This window comes from Phyllobates terribilis, unplaced genomic scaffold (genome assembly GCF_046119375.1).
Source record: "Phyllobates terribilis strain yellow unplaced genomic scaffold, ASM4611937v1 Scaffold_1__5_contigs__length_1240528914, whole genome shotgun sequence".
In the NCBI taxonomy this organism is placed as follows: domain Eukaryota; kingdom Metazoa; phylum Chordata; class Amphibia; order Anura; family Dendrobatidae; genus Phyllobates; species Phyllobates terribilis.
In genome coordinates this window covers 494,888,153-494,908,515 of record NW_027362761.1, presented here as the reverse complement: position 1 = coordinate 494,908,515, position 20,363 = coordinate 494,888,153, and the positions used below count along the sequence as shown (strand labels likewise).

General features: G+C 45.8%; 1 protein-coding gene across 1 annotated transcript; it reads left to right on the top strand.

Annotated features, from left to right (window-relative positions):
• The first annotated feature begins 3,088 nt into the window (after window positions 1–3,088).
• LOC141269417 (proteinase-activated receptor 1-like) lies at window positions 3,089–4,003 on the top strand. Its single transcript, XM_073680410.1, has one exon. The coding sequence runs from the start codon at window positions 3,089–3,091 to the stop codon at window positions 4,001–4,003; it is 915 nt and encodes a 304-aa protein (XP_073536511.1).
• Window positions 4,004–20,363: the final 16,360 nt, after the last annotated feature.

The following is a 20,363-nucleotide window of genomic DNA, read 5'->3' as shown; positions in this document are numbered from 1 at the left end:
TAGTTGGAGCGTAACCCAGGATGGACTAGAGACTGTTAAGGACTCGGGGTAGGACAGACCCCTACCTGGTTACGTCTCCCTGTTTTGGTGAAATGGACACCTTTGTTTCTTCAAAGACTGCACCCGGTTACGGACATGCCGTGACCACCTTTATGTGTTTCTTTATTGTATTGTTATTGTTATATCTTGTTATGTTTTTCTAAAATATGTTTAGTCCCGGAGTACTAAATTTCACTAGGGGGGAATGTGGCACCCCAGGGGTCTGGTTTCCACAGTAACAAGCAATGTTATGTCTGAGAGCAGGTGGGAGGTCTCTTGGCCAGGGATCCTGTGCATGCCACACCTCCTGCCCAGTCTTGGGAGGGGAAGACCTTCCCCTATATAAACCCGGGGCTGAAGCAGGGTTAGTCAGTCAAGGAGAGTAGAGACAAGAAACAGTCACAGGAAGAAACAGCAGAAGCTCAGTGGGAGCAATACTACTACAAGTCAGGGGCTGGCAGCTGCAGAGCTCGCCCTGACTGAGAAGCTTTCTTACCGGACCCGGCGTCCGAGGCTGTGGGGACTAACTCTTACCCAGCAGCAGAAGCCGACCGGCAGGGGATTTCAGGTCCTCAGGCCCAGAAACCCGAAGGCACGGTCACACGCGTGGGACCAGCGCCGCCATCGTGGAGCGGAAGCCATTGGAAGGCCCCGAGTCACCGGCCATACGGGTGAGCACCACACGGTACACTCAGGGACGTGGGCTACTTATATCCGCTTCTAGCAAGGTAGCCAGAAGAGTACAGTCAGTTTGGGAGGCCTACAACTCCGCCTGGCCAGGGGAGATCCCATCTGCTCAAGGACTGACCAGGCCCCGTTCACTAGCAAGTACTCCGGGAGGGTCTATCGTTGTTACCAGTAAAGACCCTGAATTACACCGCACCGTCTCTGAGTGGTTCCTGCTACCCCCATCATCCACATCTGCTGCCCTGAGGCCATACCCCTCCCGTTGGGGGTTATACCATCTACGCTGCACCATCCATCCACCGGCCTCAGCGGACTGTCCTGCAGCGGCAGCTCCATAGCTGCATTCAACGGGTGGCGTAGTCGTACAACATCTACCGCTGATACGTCGCCGCTCAGTTTGACTCCCTGGGCACGGACCGGGTCACCGCCACGAGACTACAACCCTCAAGAGATCCGGCTCCGGGTAAGCTCCCGCGTGCGCAACGCAGCGCGACACAGGCCCAGGGGCGCGTCACATGTATAGTACCATTAAAAACTACACCTCGGCATGCAAAAAACTAGCTCTCATACAGGTCCATTAATAAAAAGTAAAAAATGTATGTGCTTTGGAAAAATAATAAAAAAAAAAACCCTCAAGTAATAAACTTTGCATGTTTGCAATCACCGCAATCATACTTATCTAATACTTGTATAATGCTGCAAGGTCATTTTTTACCGCACAATGAACTCTAAAAACAAAGCAAAAGAATTGTTTTGTTTCACCATTTCACTTCACTGTTTTTCAGTACATTATATGGTTGAGTAAATGCTGTCATTCAGAAAATGAAAAACAGAAAATAAAAAAACTTGGAAGAGGCCCTATATGGCCTGAACAGTTGTATAATTACTTAGCTTAATGGCATCTTCTTCCAATGTGTTTCACCCGTCTTTTGGTAATTCCGGGGTTCATCAGGGAATTCCTTCAATCAGGGCAAGAAAAGGAGACAATAAGCCGTACTGCAATGAGGATAACAGCTCAGAGGCCCAGGCAATATACCTCACATAGCTCCTACATACAATATGAACCCCCACAAAGCCCCCCTATACACAGTATGAGCCCACACACAGCCCCCTACATACAGTATAAATCCTCATATAGCCTCATATAGACAGCATAAGCCCCAACATAGCCTCCTATATACAGTATGAGCCCTGACATAGCCTCCTATATACAGTATGAGCCCTCACATAGTCTATATACAGTGTGAGCCCCCACATATTCTCCTATATACAGTGTGAGCCCCCACATATTCTCCTATATACAGTGTGAGCCCCCACATAGCCTTTTATATACAGTGTGAGCCCCCACATAGCCTCCTATTTACAGCATGAGCCCTCACATAGCCCCTATATACAGTATGAGCCCCCACATAACTCCCTATATACAATATGAACCCCGCCACATAGCAATCTATATACAGTACGAGCCCTCACATAGCCCATACACATATTAATAAGAAAAAACACCACATACTCACCTCGCTCCCGTTCACCCAATGCTCTGCTCCGGCCCCCAAGGCTCCACTTGTACTTGTGGCTCATACATGCTAGCACGTCATAGCAGAGTCGATGGGAGTTTCCCTGGAGTTTCGCTGCTATTCTGTATTGCCGGCAGCAGAGCTCTAGGAAAGCTTCCTGCCGGGATATGTGCGCTGCAATCAGCATTATAATGAGGGCAGTCTGGACATGGGCCGCCCCAGAAGACCCGGGCCCCGGGTGGTAAACCAGATTGAGACAATACAGCAGAGCTAACAGCACCATGAGATGAGTACTAGGTGTTTCTGATGAAACAAAGTTCTGGTGTACTGACCCTCTTACACACTCTGACTGCCTTTAATATGGAAGCTGAAAATTTGTTGTAGTCAGGCACAGCTGTGCAGAAGAGTTAACAGCATAGTGAGATGACAACTGCCGCTGCAGATGTAGATTCTAATGAGACAAAGATCAATTCCGCTCAGGATCATTATTGCTGTCAGCCATTACATGTCTCACTCTGGTAACGCCCCCTTTTATTTAAAACACGTTCTGGAGGAGATTGCATTCTCATGCAGATTAGTGTCCGACCCATAGATCTTAGCTCATTTACAGAAAAACGTGGATTTCTATAGAATAAAACCTCAGATCGCAGATATCAAGGTATCATTTTCTCAACTTCCTATGATCTGCATGACCATGTAGACGCCTTAGTAGGGTTGATCCTATGGACAGATTCCCTTTAAGGAATTAATATTTCTTTGTTCTCTTCTCTTCAGGTCCACATGGTGAAAATTCCAGTGATGCAGACAGGACTTACATAATAAACAGCTATCTCACTGGCCAAGTGATGACTAGACTTGTACCCTCAGTGTTCACACTGGTATTTTGTGTGGCACTCCCTCTAAATGTAATAGCAATCATCATATTACTCTCCAAGATAAAAGTCAGGAAGCCAGCGGTGGTGTACATGTTGAACCTGGCCGTCACTGATGTGCTTTTTGTTATTTTTCTTCCTTTCAAAATAATATATCGTTTTACTGGGAACAACTGGTGCATTGGAGAAGCAATGTGCCGAATTGTCACTGCATCATTTTACTGTAACATGTACTGCTCCATCCTCATCATGACCAGCATCAGCGTGGACAGGTTCCTGGCCGTGGTCTATCCAATACAATCCCTCTACTGGCGGACAACAACCCGGGCATGGGTGGCCTGTATATTCATTTGGATATTATCCATATCCAGCACTTTGCCTCTTCTCATAACTGAGCAAACCTTTGTTATTAAGAATCTGAACATCACAACCTGTTATGATGTGCTGTCATGGGAACTTCTACGGGGTTTTTATCTTTACTATTTTACCACTTATATCTCGCTCTTATTCTTCTTGCCTCTCATTATTACGACCTTCTGCTACACTTCTATCATCAGAAAGTTAAGCTCTTCTGTAATTGACAGCACATTCAATCGATCTCAAGCCGTGGTTCTGACTGTAATTGTGCTGTGTGTGTTTGTACTCTGCTTTGGGCCAAGCAATACTATCTTTTTAGTTCACTACCTGGGTTATTATAAGGGAACCAGTGGAATTTTGTATTTCGCTTATGTCACTTGTGCTTCTTTCAGCAGCATCAGTTGCTGTCTTGATCCACTTATCTATTACTATGGATCATCGAAGTGTCGGATGTTCCTACAAAATTTGCTCTGCTGCAAAACGAAAAATGGTTCACAAGAAAAAATAACCGTCACTTCTAAAAGTACATAATGAACTATGGCAAAATACCATGTCAAGTATAAAGTTTGAAAATACTGTAAGGCTTAAGTACACCCGCACAATCTATGTTTTTAAGCTTCAGAGTACCTAAAACACCTAAAAAAATATTACATTATGAGAAAAACATATTTTGTGTTCACAGCTCTAGTGATGAGCGAGTATGCTCTGTTAACCCTTTCACTCCCAGTGTGCATGATTTGCGACTGTTTGACAGCTTTATTACATGTGAGGAATGCCAAAGAAATAGGCATTCCTCACATGTAATAAAGCTGTCAGTTGCAAATCATGCACACGGGGAGTGATTCAAACATAAATCCGAGCACGCTGAAGATACTCGGAAAACACCCGAGCATGCTCGGAAATCTCGAGTAACGAGCATGCTCGCTCATCACTACACAGCTCTTAAGCAGACATTTGTGTATTCATTGTTACAGTCTACAAACTCTGATCCTGCAGTCATCATCCTTTCCAGCTCTCACTTTTTTCTCGCTGACGTCCATTCTGCAGGTTAGGAAAAAGTAGAGAATCATGTATGAGATTATATTTGCAGGATCAGACTACATGTATTTATTGTTTGGGCAGAACTATTGCCATAACAAGCACAGTCTCAGGACGGTCAAGGCCAAGAGGCAGAGCACAACAATTCTCCTGCATTCAGTACACATCTCCAGAGCAGCAAACTCCATCCACCAGCAGGGATGTGTTGTCACGTCCGCACGCTGCTTCTAAACACCTCCAGGGCTCTCCCTAGCTGTTTTGCAGACCCCGCTTTATTGTCCATTTCTTGCACTGCTGCTCCTTAGTCAGCACTGACAAGAGAGGGAGGGGAAATAAAAAGTGTGACAGAGCAACATAACAAGGAAATCTAAAAGATTCCTATCTTCTGTACTCACTCCAGCTGCATTTTCCTAGCCTATCTCCCCAAAAGCCAAAATTGCTCCCGGTCATTAGTCCACAGCGGCCCTTTCCTGTCCTATCTGTCCCCATAAGCAATTTTCTCATGTCCTCTCTGCCACACCTCATAGCTACCCTCTCCCCCATAAGCTGCATTCTTCTGCCCCTACTGCACCTGTTCCCCCTCTGTCCTCTCCACCAAACAGCTTCTCACTTCTGTCTTCTACCACCCCAGCTCTCTTGCTGTTGATTTTTAAATGGCCCTTTCTAATTGTTTCATGGGTTGGTACAGGGGGTAATGTCCCTTAATTCTTCAAGCTGCATGTGTGTGTGAGTTCAAGACATCAGCTTGCTACAGAAAAAAAGTTTCTGTGCAATATGTGTAATGTTAATATGTGAAATCTGTGTATTAATACTGTACAATTGTGTGCATAATATATATTCAAATATTTAATGTATATACAGTGGATATAAAAAGTCTACTCACCTATGTTTATATACTAGGTTCCTGTCCAGTAAAAAAATCTTACCAAAAAGAATAATTTCAGAACTAGTTCCACTTTTAATGTCAGACATAATTTATACAATTCTATTGAAAAATAAACTGAAATGTTTCAGGGGAAAAAATAATAAATAATTAAACTAATGTGGTTGAATAAATATGCACACCCTTAAAATAATACTTTGTTGAAGTACTGTGAATTTATGAATTCATTCAATCTTTTTTTATGTAGGAGTCTATCAGCACGGCACATGTACAATTGTCAATCTTTGCCCTCTCTTCCTTGCAGTCGTGCTGCAAATCTGTCTGATTGTGAGGGCATCTCCTGTGTACAGCGCCCTCTTCAGGTCAACTTACAGATTTTTAAGTGGATTCAGGCATGGGCCCTGGCTAAGCCATTCCAAAACTTTGATATTCTTTTGGTGAAGTCTTTTTGTGTTGATTTGGAGGTATGCTTAAGGTCGTTGTTGTGCTGAAGGGTGAAATTCATCTTCATCTTCTGCTTTATAATAATAATAATAATAATTTTTATTTTTATAGCGCCAACATATTCCGCAGCACTTTACAATTTTAGGGGGGACTTATACAGACAATACAGCATATCTCATATCGAAAGGAGTGAGGGCCCTGCTCGCAAGCTTATAGTCTATGAGGAAATGAGGGAGACACAAAAGGTAAAATGTACATATATTGTATAATGCAGCCTTGATATACTAAATAGAATAAATAATACATGGACTGGTCGCCAGCCAGTATGTGCACAGTCCAGACCGAAGCTGCTTTTTATCAGAGCTCTTAAGGTTTTGTTGGAAAACTGACTGGTATCTGAAACTGTTCATGATTCACTCCACCTTGACTAAAGCCCTAGCTCCAGCTGCCAAAAAAAACAGCCTCAAAGCATAATGCTGCCTCCACCATGCTTCACTGTGGTGACGTACATAGTTTTGGCTATGGGTGAAACATACTTTTTGGAATTATTGTCAAAAAGTGCAACTTTGGGCTCATCAGACCATAACACATTTTACCACATGCTTTTGGCAGATTTGATACAGGTTTTGGCAAAACATTCCACGCTTAATTGTTTTTCTTTGTAAGATAAGTCTTCCATTTTGCCATTCTACGCTAAAGGCTTAACATATGAAGAATATAGGAGATTGTTGTCACATGCAGTACACAACCAGTACTTGTCAGATATTGCTTTAATGTTGCTATAGGCCTCTTGACAGCCTCCAGGACCAATATTCTTATTGTCTTTTGATCATTTTTGAGGGACGTCCAGTTCTAGGTTGTGTCAATGTTGTGCAATTTTTAAGTCTCTTCTTGATGACCGTTTTCCCAGCATTCCAAGTTATAGCTAATGTCTTGGACATTTTTTTGTATCCTTCTCCTGACTGATGACTTTCAACAATGAGATCCCTTAGCTGTGTTGTAAGATGTTTATGGACCATGGCTTTTTCTGTAAATTGTAACTAGGAAAATATCATAAAAATCATTCTATTGAGATTATGGGTGACATTAAAGATGGAAAAAGATCTGAAATGATTCTTCTTAGTATGATTTTTTTTTACATGACAATAACCTGGCATTTTAAAAGGGATGTGTAGATGTTTTATATCCACTGTATGTGGTCATGAAAAAATATATCTTTGTACCTTATTAGATAGTACATATAAAAATAGTCAAAATTAAGGTACTGTATTTTTCTGACTATAAGACGCACTTTTTTCCTCCAAAATTTTGGAGGAAAGTGGGGATGTGTCTTATAGTCCGATATACATAAATACTGTGGCTGTGGGGGAAGTGACAGCGGTGGAGTAGCAGGGCACAGGAGGCCGCAGCTGCCTGCTGCAGCCTACATTGTGCCTGCTACTAAAGAAAATGAATATTCACTGCTCCCCACGCCCATGGGCGTAGGGAGCAGTGAATATTCATTTTCATTAATAGCCGACATACTGTGCCTGCAGCGCGGCTCCTGGTATGTATGGCCCCCCTCATCCCTCATCCTGGTATGTATGGCCCCCCTCATCACTCTTCCTGGTATGTATGGCACCCTTCATCCCTGTATGTATGGCCCTCCTAATACTGGTATGCTTGGCACCCCTGATCCCCATTGCGCTGCACAGAAAAAAAATAAACAATTATACTCACCTCCTCTCTCTTCCAGCGCTGTGTCCTGCTCTGTGCCGGAATAGTCACTGCTCCCCACACTGGGGCTGCATGCGTGGGGAGCAGTGACCATTCATTCTCCCTAATAGCGAGCACACTGTAGCCGCAGCGCGGCTCCTGCTGTGCTCTGCTGTCAGTGTGCCGGCTATTAAAGTCCATGAATATTCACCACTCCCATGGGTGTGGTGAATATTCATGGACTTTAATAGCGGGCACGCTGACAGCCGAGTGCAGCAGGAGCTGTGCTGCGCCTACAGTGTGCACGCTATCAGGGTGAATGAATGGTCACTGCTCCCCACGCACGCAGTCTCAGCGTGGGGAGCAGTGACTATTTCGGCACAGCATCTCGCTGTGTAAGGGCGCAAGGCAGTTACGCCATGCGCGGCTCACACAGCGTGAACCCTGTCGGCAGCAGAGGGATACAGCGCTGAAGGAGAGAGGAGGTGCGCATATTTGTTTATTTTTTTTCTGTGCAGCGTGACGGGGATCAGGGGGGGTGAAGCATACCAGGATGAGGGGCACCATACATACAGGGATGAAGGGTGCCATACATACGAGGAAGAGGGGTGAGGGGGGCCATATATACCGGGATGAGGGGGGCCATACATACAGGGATGAGGCATGAGGGGGGCCATACATGCAGGGATGAAGGGTGCCATACATACTAGGATGAGGGGGGCCATACATACAGGGATGAAGAGTGCCATACATACCAGGAAGAGGAATGAAGGTGCCATACATACCAGGAAGAGGAAAGAAAGGTGCCATACATACCAGGAAGAGGAATGAAGGTGCCATACATACCAGGATTGGTGTGAGGGGGGGGGCATACATACCAGGATGAAGGGTGCCATACATACCAGGAAGAGGGATGAGGGGTGCCATGCATACCAGGAGGGTGGATTGGGGTGTCATGCATATCAGGATGGGGATGAGGGCCACATATAACAGGAAGGAGGGGGCCATATATACCAGGATGGGAGATATACATACAGAATTGGAGGACATTACCCCTAAAACAGTGTCAGCAGCAGACCCCTCCCCATTAACAGGGCATCATGGCCAGATTTTTTGCTTACATTTTTTTTCTATTTTCCTCCTCTAAAACCTAGGTGCGTCTTATGGTCCGGTGCATCTTATAGTCCTAAAAATACGGTAGTTGAAAACATTGTAACAAATAGCAAGCTTTTAAAACTACTTAGGACTCTTCTGCCTTCTATGTGTGATAGAGCTATCTGAGTAATTTCTAAAGCTTGCTATTTGTTACCATCTTTTTAGTTATTAGACATTAAAAGGTATCAACTGCTGAGGATTCTCAATTTTGATTATTTTTCTATATGTGGTATGTAATGTACAGTCATGGCCAAAAGTTTTGAGAATGACACCAAAATTATATTTTCACATGATCTGCTGGCCTCTGGTTTTTATTAGTGTTTGTCTGATGTTTATATCACATACAGAAATATAATTGCAATCATATTATGAGTACCAATAGGTTATATTGACAGTTAGAATGAGTTAATGCAGCAAGTCAATATTTGCAGTGTTGCCCCTTCTTCTTCAAGACCTCAGAAATTCTCCCTGGCATGCTCTCAATCAACTTTTGGACCAAATCCTGACTGATAGCAGTCCATTCTTGCATAATCAATGCTTGCATTTTGCCAGAATTTGTTGGTTTTTGTTTGTCCACCCATCTCTTGATGATTGACCACAAGTTCTCAATGGGATTAAGATCTGGGGATTTTCCAGGCCATGGACCCAAAATCTCTATGTTTTGTTCCATGAGCCATTTATTTATCACCTTTGCTTTATGGCAAGGTGCTCCATCATGCTGGAAAAGGCATTGTTGGGGGCCAAACTGCTCTTGGACGGTTGGGAGAAGTTGCTCTTGGAGGACATTCTGGTACCATGCTTTATTCATGGCTGTGTTTTTAGGCAAAACTGTGAGTGAGCCGATTCCCTTGGCTGAGAAGCAACCCCACACATGAATGGTTTCAGGATGCTTTACAGTTGGCATGAGACAAGACTGGTGGTAGCGCTCACCTCTTCTTCTCCGAATAAGCTGTTTTCCAGATGTCACAAACAATCGAAAAGGGGATTCATAAGAGAAAATGACTTTGCCCCAGTCCTCAGCAGTCCACTCCCTGTACCTTTTGCAGAATATCAGTCGGTCCCTAATGTTTTTTCTGGAGAGAAGTGGCTTCTTTGCTGCCCTCCTTGAAACCAGCCCTTGCTCAAAGATTCTCCGCCTTACAGTGCGTGCAGAGACACTCACACCAGCCTGCTGCCATTCCTGAGCAAGCTCGGCACTGCTGGTAGTCCGATCCCGCAGCTGAAACAGTTTTAAGATACGGTCCTGGCGCTTGCTGGTCTTTCTTGGGCGCCCTGGAGCCTTTTTGACAACAATGGAAGCTCTCTCCTTGAAGTTCTTGATGATGCGATAGATTGTTGACTGAGGTGCAATCTTTGTAGCTGCGATACTCTTCCCTGTTAGGCCATTTTTGTGCAGTGCAATGATGGCTGCACGTGTTTCTTTAGAGATAACCATGGTTAACTGAAGAGAAACAATGATACCAAGAACCAGCCTCCTTTTAAAGTGTCCAGTGATGTCATTCTTACTTAATCATGACTGATTGATCGCCAGCCCTGTCCTCATCAACACCCACACCTGTGTTAATGGATCAATCACTAAAACGATGTTAGCTGCTCCTTTTAAGGCAGGACTGCAATGATGTTGAAAAGTGTTTTGGGGGTTAAAGTTCATTTTCTGGGCAAATATTGACTTTGCAAGTACAGTAATTGCTGTTAAGCTGATCACTCTTTGACATTCAGGAGTATATGCAAATTGCCATTACAAAAAATGAAGCAGTAAACTTTGGAAAAATTACTATTTGTCTCATTCTCAATACTTTTGGCCATGACTGTATGTGTATGTACAGTTGAAACCAGAAGTTTACATACACTACAGTATATAAAAAGACACATATGCATGTTTTTCTCAATATCTGACATGAAATCAGAATAAACCTTTCCCGTTTTAGGTCTATTAAGATTACCATCATTTTTAATATTTGCCAAATGCCAGAATAATGAGAGAGAGAGAATGTTTTAAGGCATATGTATTTCTGGAACATACAATTATGGGTGTGTAATGTATATAAATTTGTGTAATGAATATACAGGGTGGCTTAAAAGTAAGTATAGGAATGTTGCAACGTTGATGGAAAACATTTCGAGCCCTGACAAGATTAAACAGTGTTAAACAAATATAAATGTAATAAACAATGTAATAAAATACAAATTAACTTCTTTTGTTGTGTGTCAGTGTGTATCTACCATTTAATCGTTATGTCATACAAACCCTGCAGCCAATTAGCAGCCAAATCACTCTCCCTTCGGATCTAACTGACTCACTTCTTAGGGATATCAGTTTTGTCCGAAAGTAGTGAGAGTAAAGCGGCCACTGATTGGCTGCAGGTCTCACATGATATAAGGTCAACCGAGCCCTGTGAGGGTAGGCGCTGATATTGCTGGATCGAAGCTGGCACCGGAGGTGAGTATAAGTTGTTATTTTATACAGTGGGTACGGAAAGTATTAAAATCCCTTTAAATTTTTCACTCTTTTTTTCATTGCAGGCATTTGGTAAATTCTAAAAAGTTCATTTTTTTCTCATTAAAGTACACTCTGCACCCCATCTTGACTGAAAAAAAACAGAAATGTAGAAATTTTTGCAAATTTATTTATAAAAGAAAAACTGAAATATCACATGGTCATAAGTATACAGACCCTTTGCTCAGACACTCATATTTAAGTCACATGCTGTCCATTTCCTTGTGATCCTCCTTGAGATGGTTCTACTCCTTCCTTTGGGTCCAGCTGTGTTTAATTAAACTGATAGGACTTGATTTGGAAAGGCACACACCTGTCTATATAAGACCTCACAGCTCACAGTGCATGTTAGACCAAATGAGAATCATGAGCTCCAAGGAACTGCCCAAGGAGCTCAGAGACAAAATTGTGGCAAGGCACAGATCTGGCCAAGGTTACAAAAGAATTGCTGCATTATCCAAGGTTGCTAAGAGCACAGTGGCCTCCATAATCCTTAAATGGTAGAAGTTTGGGACCACCAGAAGTCTTCCTAGAACTGGCCGTCCAGCCAAACTGAGCAATCGTGGGAGAAGAGCCTTGGTGAGAGAGGTAAAGAAGAACCCCAAGATCACTGTGACTGAGCTCCAGAGATGCAGTAGGGAGATGGGAGAAAGTTCCACAAAGTCAACTATCACTGCAGCCCTCCACCAGTCGGGCCTTTATGGCAGAGTGGCCGACGGAAGCCTTTCCTCAGTGCAAGACATATGAAAGTCGCATAGAGTTTGCTCAAAAACACATGAAGGACTCCCAGACTATGAGAAATAAGATTCTCTGGTCTGATGAGACGAAGATCTAACATTTTGGTGATAATTCTAAGTGGTATGTGTGGAGAAAACCAGGCACTGCTCATCACCTGCCCAATACAATCCCAACAGTGAAACATGGTGGTGGCAGCAGGGCCGGCTCCAGGTTTTTCTGGGCCCCGGGCGAAAGAGTCTCAGTGGGCCCTTTTAATACATACCACGATTCATGATGCACAGATACCGCAGAGAAATATATATATATAGTACAATGCAAAGATTTCACTTCTTACATTACATGAGCGATATCTATTGTAAATTCCACAATAGCTCAGAAACCGGCGAATAGCTCCACACAGAATACTGGCCCCCATATAACGCCCCATACGGAATACTGGCCCCCATATAAGGCCCCATACGGAATACTGGCCCCCATATAAGGCCCCATACGGAATACTGGCCCCCATATAAGGCTCCATACGGAATACTGGCCCCCATATAAGGCTCCATATGGAATACTGGCCCCCATATAAGGCTCCATACGGAATACTGGCCCCCATATAAGGCTCCATATGGAATACTGGCCCCCATATAAGGCTCCATACGGAATACTGGCCCCCATATAAGGCTCCATACAGAATACTGGCCCCCATATAATGCTCCATACAGGATACTGGTCCCCATATAACGCTCCATACAGGATACTGGCCCCCATATAACGCTCCATACAGGATACTGGTCCCCTTATAACACTCCATACAGGATACTGGTCCCCTTATAACACTCCATACAGGATACTGGCCCCCATATAATGCTCCATGCAGGCTGTTACCCCCCACATAATGCCCCATGCAGGCTGTCCCCCCCCTTATAATGCTCCATGCAGGCTGTTACCCCCCACATAATGCCCCATACAGGCTGTCCCCCCACCTTATAATGCTCCACGCAGGCTGTTCCTCCCACATAAAGCACTATGCAGGCTGTCCCCCCCCCCCTTATAATGCCCCATGCAGGCTGTTCCCCCCCTTATAATGCCCCATGCAGGCTGTCACCCCTCCTCTTTATAATGCCCCATGCAGGATGTACCCCCCCTCTTTATAAGGCCCCATGCAGGATGTCACCCCCCTCTTTATAATGCCCCATGCAGGATGTCACCCCCCTCTCTTTTTAATGCCCCATGCAGGATGTCACCCCCCTCTCTTTTTAATGCCCCATGCAGGATGTCACCCCCTTGTCTTTATAATGCCCCATGCAGGATGTCACCACCCTCTCTTTATAATGCCCCATGCAGGATGTCACCCCCTCTCTTTATAATGCCCCATGCAGGATGTACCCCCCCTCTTTATAAGGCCCCATGCAGGATGTCACCCCCTCTCTCTCTAATGCCCCATGCAGGATGTCACCCCCCTCTCTTTATAATGCCCCATGCAGGATGTCACCCCCTCTCTCTATAATGCCCCATGCAGGTTGTCACACTCTCTCTCTATAATGCCCCATGCAGGATGTCACCCCCTCTCTCTATAATGCCCCATGCAGGATGTCACCCCCCCTCTCTTTATAATGCCCCATGCAGGCTGTCACCCCCCCTCTCTTTATAATGCCCCATGCAGGATGTCACCCCCCCTTTCTTTATAATGCCCCATGCAGGATGTCACCCCCCTCTCTTTATAATGCCCCATGCAGGATGTCACCCCCTCTCTTTATAAGGCCCCATGCAGGATGTCACCCCCCCTCTCTTTATAATGCCCCATGCAGGATGTCACCCTCCCTCTCTTTATAATGCTCCATGCAGGATGTCACCCCCCCTCTCTTTATAATGCCCCATGCAGGATGTCACCCCCCCTCTCTTTATAATGCCCCATGCAGGATGTCACCCCCTCTCTTTATAAGGCCCCATGCAGAATGTCACCTCCCCATTTATAATGCCCCATGCAGGATGTCACCCCCCCATATTATGCCCCATGCAGGATGTCACCTCCCCATATTATGCCCCATGTCTCCATACATTAAAAAAAAAATCAAATACTCACCTCACTCCTCCTCACCTGCTGCAGCTGCTCGGGTCCAGACTCCAGCGTCGTCGGTATCTTCCCGCTCTGCGCTCCCTGTGACGGCTCAGGGGAGCGCGCGGTGGAAAGACGTCACCGCACCCTCTGACCTGAGTCGTCACAGGGAGCGCAGAGAAGGAAGACAGCGGATCTGCGGAGGCACGGGGAGAGGTAAGTATCCGGCTGCCGGGGCCCTGAGCAAGCGGGAGAGAAGGGCGGGCGCTGACACCGCTCTCCTCCGCCCATAGCCCGGCGGGGTGCGCGACCGCCAGTGGGCCCCTCTGCCTGCTCAGGGTCCCGGCACTTGCCCTGGTGCGCCGGGTGCTGACGCCGGCCCTGGGTGGCAGCATCATGCTATGTGGGTGTTTTTCAGCTGCAGGGACAGGATGACTGGTTTCAATTGAAGGAAACATGAATGCGGCCAAGTACAGAGATATCCTGGATGAAAACCTCTTCCAGAGTGCTCTGAACCTCAGACTTTGCCGAAGGTTCACCTTCCACCAAGACAATGACCCTTATCACACTGCTAAAATAACAAAGGAGTGTCTTCAGAACAACTTTGTGACCATTCTTGACAGGCCCAGCCAGAGCCCTGACCTAAACCCAATTGAGCATCTCTGGGGAGACCTGAAAATGGCTGTCCACCAACGTTCACCATCCAACCTGACGGAACTGGAGAGGATCTGCAAAGAAGAATGGCAGAGGATCCCCAAATCCAGGTGGGAAAAACTTGTGGCATCATTCCCAAGAAGACTCGTGGCTGTACTAGCTCAAAAGGGTGCTCCTACTCAATACTGAGCAAAGAGTCTGAATACTTATGACCATGTGATATTTCAGTTTTTCTCTTTTAATAAATTTGCAAACATTTCTACATTTCTTTCTGGGGTTTTTTTCAGTCAAGGTGGGGTGTAATGAGAAAAAAAATTAACTTTTTAGGATTTACCAAATGGCTGCAATGAAACAAAGAATGAAAAATTTAAAGAGGTCTGAATACTTTCCATACCCACTGTAAGGGGGAGTATAGCAATTGAGAAGGGGTTGTCCAAGTTGTGGACTACCCCTTTAATTCAGACAGAGAATAAGTCCACATGTACCAGAAGTTTGGTGGATTTGTGCCGATAAAATCCACAACCTTATAGAGAACCAGTCCATGACTGAGATTTTATAAACGTTACAGAGAAATTAACCTACAATGAGCATGTTACGCGTTACTCCTCCTGTAATTGTTGAACTATGTGTTACTTTGTGATGTCTTTATTGTCTGTACATGTCTCCGCCTAATTGTAAAGTGTTGCTGAATATGTTGGCGCTATATAAAATAAAATTATTATTATTATAGCAGAAAAATATGCCACGTGTTGACTAGAGATGAGCGAACATGTTCGGAAAACGTTTGTTTTTTTCAAATTTGGCACGAACATTGCACATTTGGATTCGTGATCGGACACCCGAGCGTTATGAAAATCGGCCCAATTCGGCAAAAGTGATATTCACGTTTTCACTACTGTATTTTTTATGACTTTGGTTAAGATAGTGGTGCTCTATGATGAGCTGGGGGGGACATGTTTGATGAGGGGAGGAGTGGAGAGAGGTCAGAGTAGCGGCAGCCTATTAATCTTACTTTTTTTTTTCTTAACTTAGTGTGTGCAGAATCCAGCAAGCCAAGCAGGGCGCATGAACCATCTACAACATTCAGACACAAGGGCTTGTGCCATTGACTGCTGAAGTCACATGTCCCTCTCCATATAAAGAGCGGACGTGTTGTTTTAGCGCCGTTTTGTCATTGTAACAGCGCAGAGAGGCTGCTCCTGTTGCTGCTCCTGGATACTGATAGAGATAGTTAGCTAGGTGGTTGCTTCTAAATCAGATAGTTTAGATAGATAGGATCCTGTGTGGCTGTGAAATCGACCTTCCAGCAGATCAATCGTTTTTGCTATTAGTGTGGTCCAGAGACACCAGGGCACATTTCGGCATAGAATAACTCTGTTGTGCTGATATTGTGCTCCATGCAGGAGTACACCTTTTTCTGTTACTACTGTGCAACATACCACAGGCCACATCTGAGGTTGTAATTCTTTTGCGCTGAGATTCAGCTGAAGCCAGGGCTCCACAGTAAAAAGTCTAATTTCTTATGTTACTACTGTGATACATAAAGCAGGCTTGTAATTTTTTGGCGCATATATTCTGCTGTATGCAGGGCTCATCCACAGTAAAAAAATCTAATTTCTTCTGTTACTAACGTGATACATAAAGCAGGCCACATCTCAGCTTGTAATTTTTTGGCGCATATATTCTGCTGTATACAGGCCTTGCCCACAGTAAAAAAATCAAATTTCTTCTGTTACTACTGTGATACATACAGCAGGCTACATCTCAGCTTGTAATTTTTTGGCGCATATATTCTGCTGTATACAGGCCTTGTCCACAGTAAAAAATCAATTTTTTTCTGTTACTATCGTGATACATACAGCAGGCCACATCTCAGCTTGGAATTTTTTTGCGGTGAGATTCAGCTGTATCCAGAGCTCGTCCACAGTAAAAAAAAATCTATTTTTTTCTGTTACTAACATAATACATACAGCAGGCCACATCTCGGCTTTTTTTTTTTGCGGTGAGATTCAGCTGTATACAGGGCTCATCCACAGTAAAAAAAAAATCAAATTTCTTATGTTACTACCATGATACATACAGCAGGCTACATCTCAGCTTGTAATTATTTTGCGCTGAAATTCTGCAGTAGCCAGGGCTCCGCAGTGTAAAATCTAATTTTTTGTTGCTAATAGCGTGCTCCAGCAACACTATCTGAGCAAATAAATACTGATTGGTAATTTACAGACAGGTGACTCATAGGTTTGGGCATAGGTTTGTTAAACAGCTGGTTAAAAAACGGGAAGGGTACATCCAGCCATGAGCGTGAAAAAGCGAGGTTGTGGTGGAAGGGGGAATAGGCTCGGTGTTCAAGGTGTAAGTAGGGTAGTTGGTAATGTTAGTGAACCAACATCGTAACGTCCTATCCAAAGACAACTGACAACTTCTGTTACTGGACGGGCTACTTCACTCCCTTCCTTTGGCAGCCACACAGCGGTACGCCTTGTAGTTGAGGTCCAGAAAGAGCATTTGCTCCAGTGGATGACAAGCGCTGCATCAAGTGGCGTCTCCTCCTCTTCCTCCTTCTAAACATCACACACAGTACAGTCCTCAGAGGTGGCACCCCAATTACCCTTGTTTCCCCCCATGTCACAACTCTCCAACCGCCCAACTGACTGTACTGAACCACACATGGGCGAGTCTGCAGAGCTGTTCACACATTCAGTGCCATGGGCATCAGATGTCTGCTCCAAAGATTCACAGACTCAAGAGGAGGAAAGCATCTACACCGATGCCCAAAATTCTTTTATGTTGGATCCGGGGCAGGACAAAGTAGGGTCCAAGCAGAATCCTGACCCTCTTCACCAGACGTTAACCCCCGTGCGGGGAGTTGATCCTGATGAGACTCAGATACCTGAGGTGCACACAGACTGTATTGTGCTGTCAGGGCAGGAAGAGGAGGAGGGTGTCTGTGAAGGCAAGGAATAGGAGAACAGAGAGGATGATGATGAGGTTGTAGATCCCACTTGGTGTAAAACCTGAGGCACGTAGCTGAGAAGCTCATCTGAGGAGGTGGAGGAGGAAGACGAGGAGGTTATGTTGCGGCCTACCACACATACACGGAGTGATGCAACCACGCCTTTCCGCCTGGAAACATATGGTTTCATAAAGCTGATGACTGTTGCAGTCACCCAGTACCAGTTGCCCAGTTGCCATTACTTCTCTAAGAAAGCTGTGCCTGCGCTACACCAACATGTCACAGACAAAATCAAACTTTCCTTGACTAAATCTATGTCTGCCAGGGTGCATTTCACCACAGACACCCGGACGAGCAAGTATGGCCAGGGGTGTTACATCTCGCTGACTGGGCACTGGGTGACTCTGGTGGCTGTGGGGGCAGGGAGGGAAGGGGCTGCTCCACAAGTCTTGGAATCCCCAAGGCTTGCGGGACAAACACTTACTCCACAGCTTCTGCCTCCTCCACCCCCTCTAGGGGCTCCATCTGTGCCCTCAATCTCTGCCTCAATGAGACATGCATTCCAACAGTACAGAGCAAATCACTACCACCTCCGTACTGCACAGCCAGGGCTCACCGCAATCAGGCAGTCTTAAAATTAATATATCTTGGAGATCGCAGTCACACAGGTCAAGAGTTGGCTGACTTTGCGCAATGGCTGTCTCCACTGAACCTGGAACCAGGGAAGGCCGTGTGCAATAGTGTCCCTATGCCAGTGCAGCATCACACACGTGCCTTGCATGTCTCACGTTCTCAACCTGGTGGTACAGCTATTTATCCGCCACTATCCTGGCCTGGATGCGCTGCTGCAGAAAGCATGGTCGCTGTGTGCTCACTGCTGCAGTTCGCACCCCGCAGGTAATTGACTTGCATCGATACCGAGGTCTTTGTCCATACCAGTTAACCAGTTGATATGAGATGTGCAGGACGTCACTCCCCCCCATATAACGCCCCATGCAGGATGTCACTTCCCCCCCTTTTAATGCCCCATGCAGGATGTTACACCCCCCCTTATAATGCCCTATGCAGGCGGTCACTTCTACCCCCTTATAATGCCCCATGCAGGATGTCACTCCCTCCCCTTTTAATTCTCCATGCAGGATGTCACCCCCCCTATAATGCCCCATGCAGGATGTCACTTCCCCCCCATTTAATGCCACATGCAGGATGTTACCCCCCTCCCTTTTAATGCCCCATGCAGGATGTCACCCCCCCTCCCTTATAATGCCCCATGCAGCGTGTCACACTCTCCCCCTCCCTTATAATGCCCCATGCCTCCATACATTAAAAAAAATAAAATAAAATTCTCACCTCACTTCTCACCTGCTGCCGCTGCTCAGCTTTGGACTTCAGCGTCGCCGGCGTCTTCCCGCTCTACGGCGTGACGGCTCAGGAGAGAGCGCGGTGGAAAGACGTCACCACGCCCTCTGACCTGAGTCAGAGGATGCGGAAGAGACCGGAGCTGCTGCGGAGGCATGGGGAGAGGTAAGTATTGTTTCGCCGGCTGCCGGGGCCCTGAGCAAGCGGGTGGGAGTGGGCGCTGTCACCGCTCTCCTCCGCTCATGGGTCCCATAGTGCGGCAGGGTGCCCGACGGCGAGTGGGCCCCCCCGCCTGCTGAGGGCCCCGGCACTTGCCGGGTGCGTTGGGTGCTGACACCGGCCATGCACCTGAATGTGGCTGAGCTGAAAAGCAGCTTGAGCTGTTGCATGTGGTATCAGGGCTCCCAGCACAGCAGGCCTACACCGATCCCCCACCCACCTTGTCTTAAATTGAAGGTAAATTCAAAGCTGTAAATGCTGGTGCAGACCCTGATGCCTCATGCATGGCCCATGACTGCAGCTGTGTCAATTTAAAAATTTGTACTGTGAGTCAATTGATGCCACTTTTCCTGGTGTCTGCCCCTAATTTGAGCTGTTTAGCAGCTTTTGGGCCCCTTTGAAGGTGTTGTGTATGCTTTTTTTTTGCCTCCCATTCAATGCAATGGGATTTGGATATGTTCATCGATCTGTTAGGCGAACATCGTGAAGTTCGCCGATCTGAAATGAATCGAATCATTAACCCCTTAACAACATCTGACGTACTAATACGCATCTGTGCCCTGGGACTTAAGAGCCAGACCCGTATTAGTACGTCATGGCGATCGGGCGTGCACACAGGCTGTGGGGGCGCGATCGCCGCCGGGTGTCAGCTGATTGTCACAGCTGACACCCGATACTATGTGCAGGGAGCGGTCCTGCACCGCTCCCAGCACATTAACCCCCGTGATGCTGCGATTGAAGTCGATCGAAGTTGATCGCAACATTGCGGGGGCAAGGGGAGGTGATCGCAGATACTCACCTCCTCTTCCGGCTTCCAGCGCTGTCTGCAAAGGCTTCCCGGGTGTTGCCATGATGACCCGATGTCGTCATGACAATATCCGGGTCACCAGACAGCAGGAAGATTGTTTGGACATGCGCAGTGCATCTCCAAACAATCTTCTCCCTGTCCGGCGCTGACAGCCTGCATGGCACAGGGATGGTGCTGCATTCCTGTGCCATGCAGGAGATCAGAGGAAAAAAAGTGAAAATCCCAGAGTGGGGCAAAGTAATAAACTATATAAGCTTCCAAAAATAAAAAAAAAATTGCAAAAATATTAAAAAAATAAATAAAAAATAATCCACCAAAAATAAAAATATAATGTACCCATCAATGAATATTATTATAAAAAAACAACAAAAAAAACAATAAAAGTACACATATTTGGTATC

Bases quoted from the DNA above. Each gene is read 5' to 3' on its own strand.
- LOC141269417 (XM_073680410.1), top strand. From the start codon at position 3,089: ATGACTAGACTTGTACCCTCAGTGTTCACACTGGTATTTTGTGTGGCA.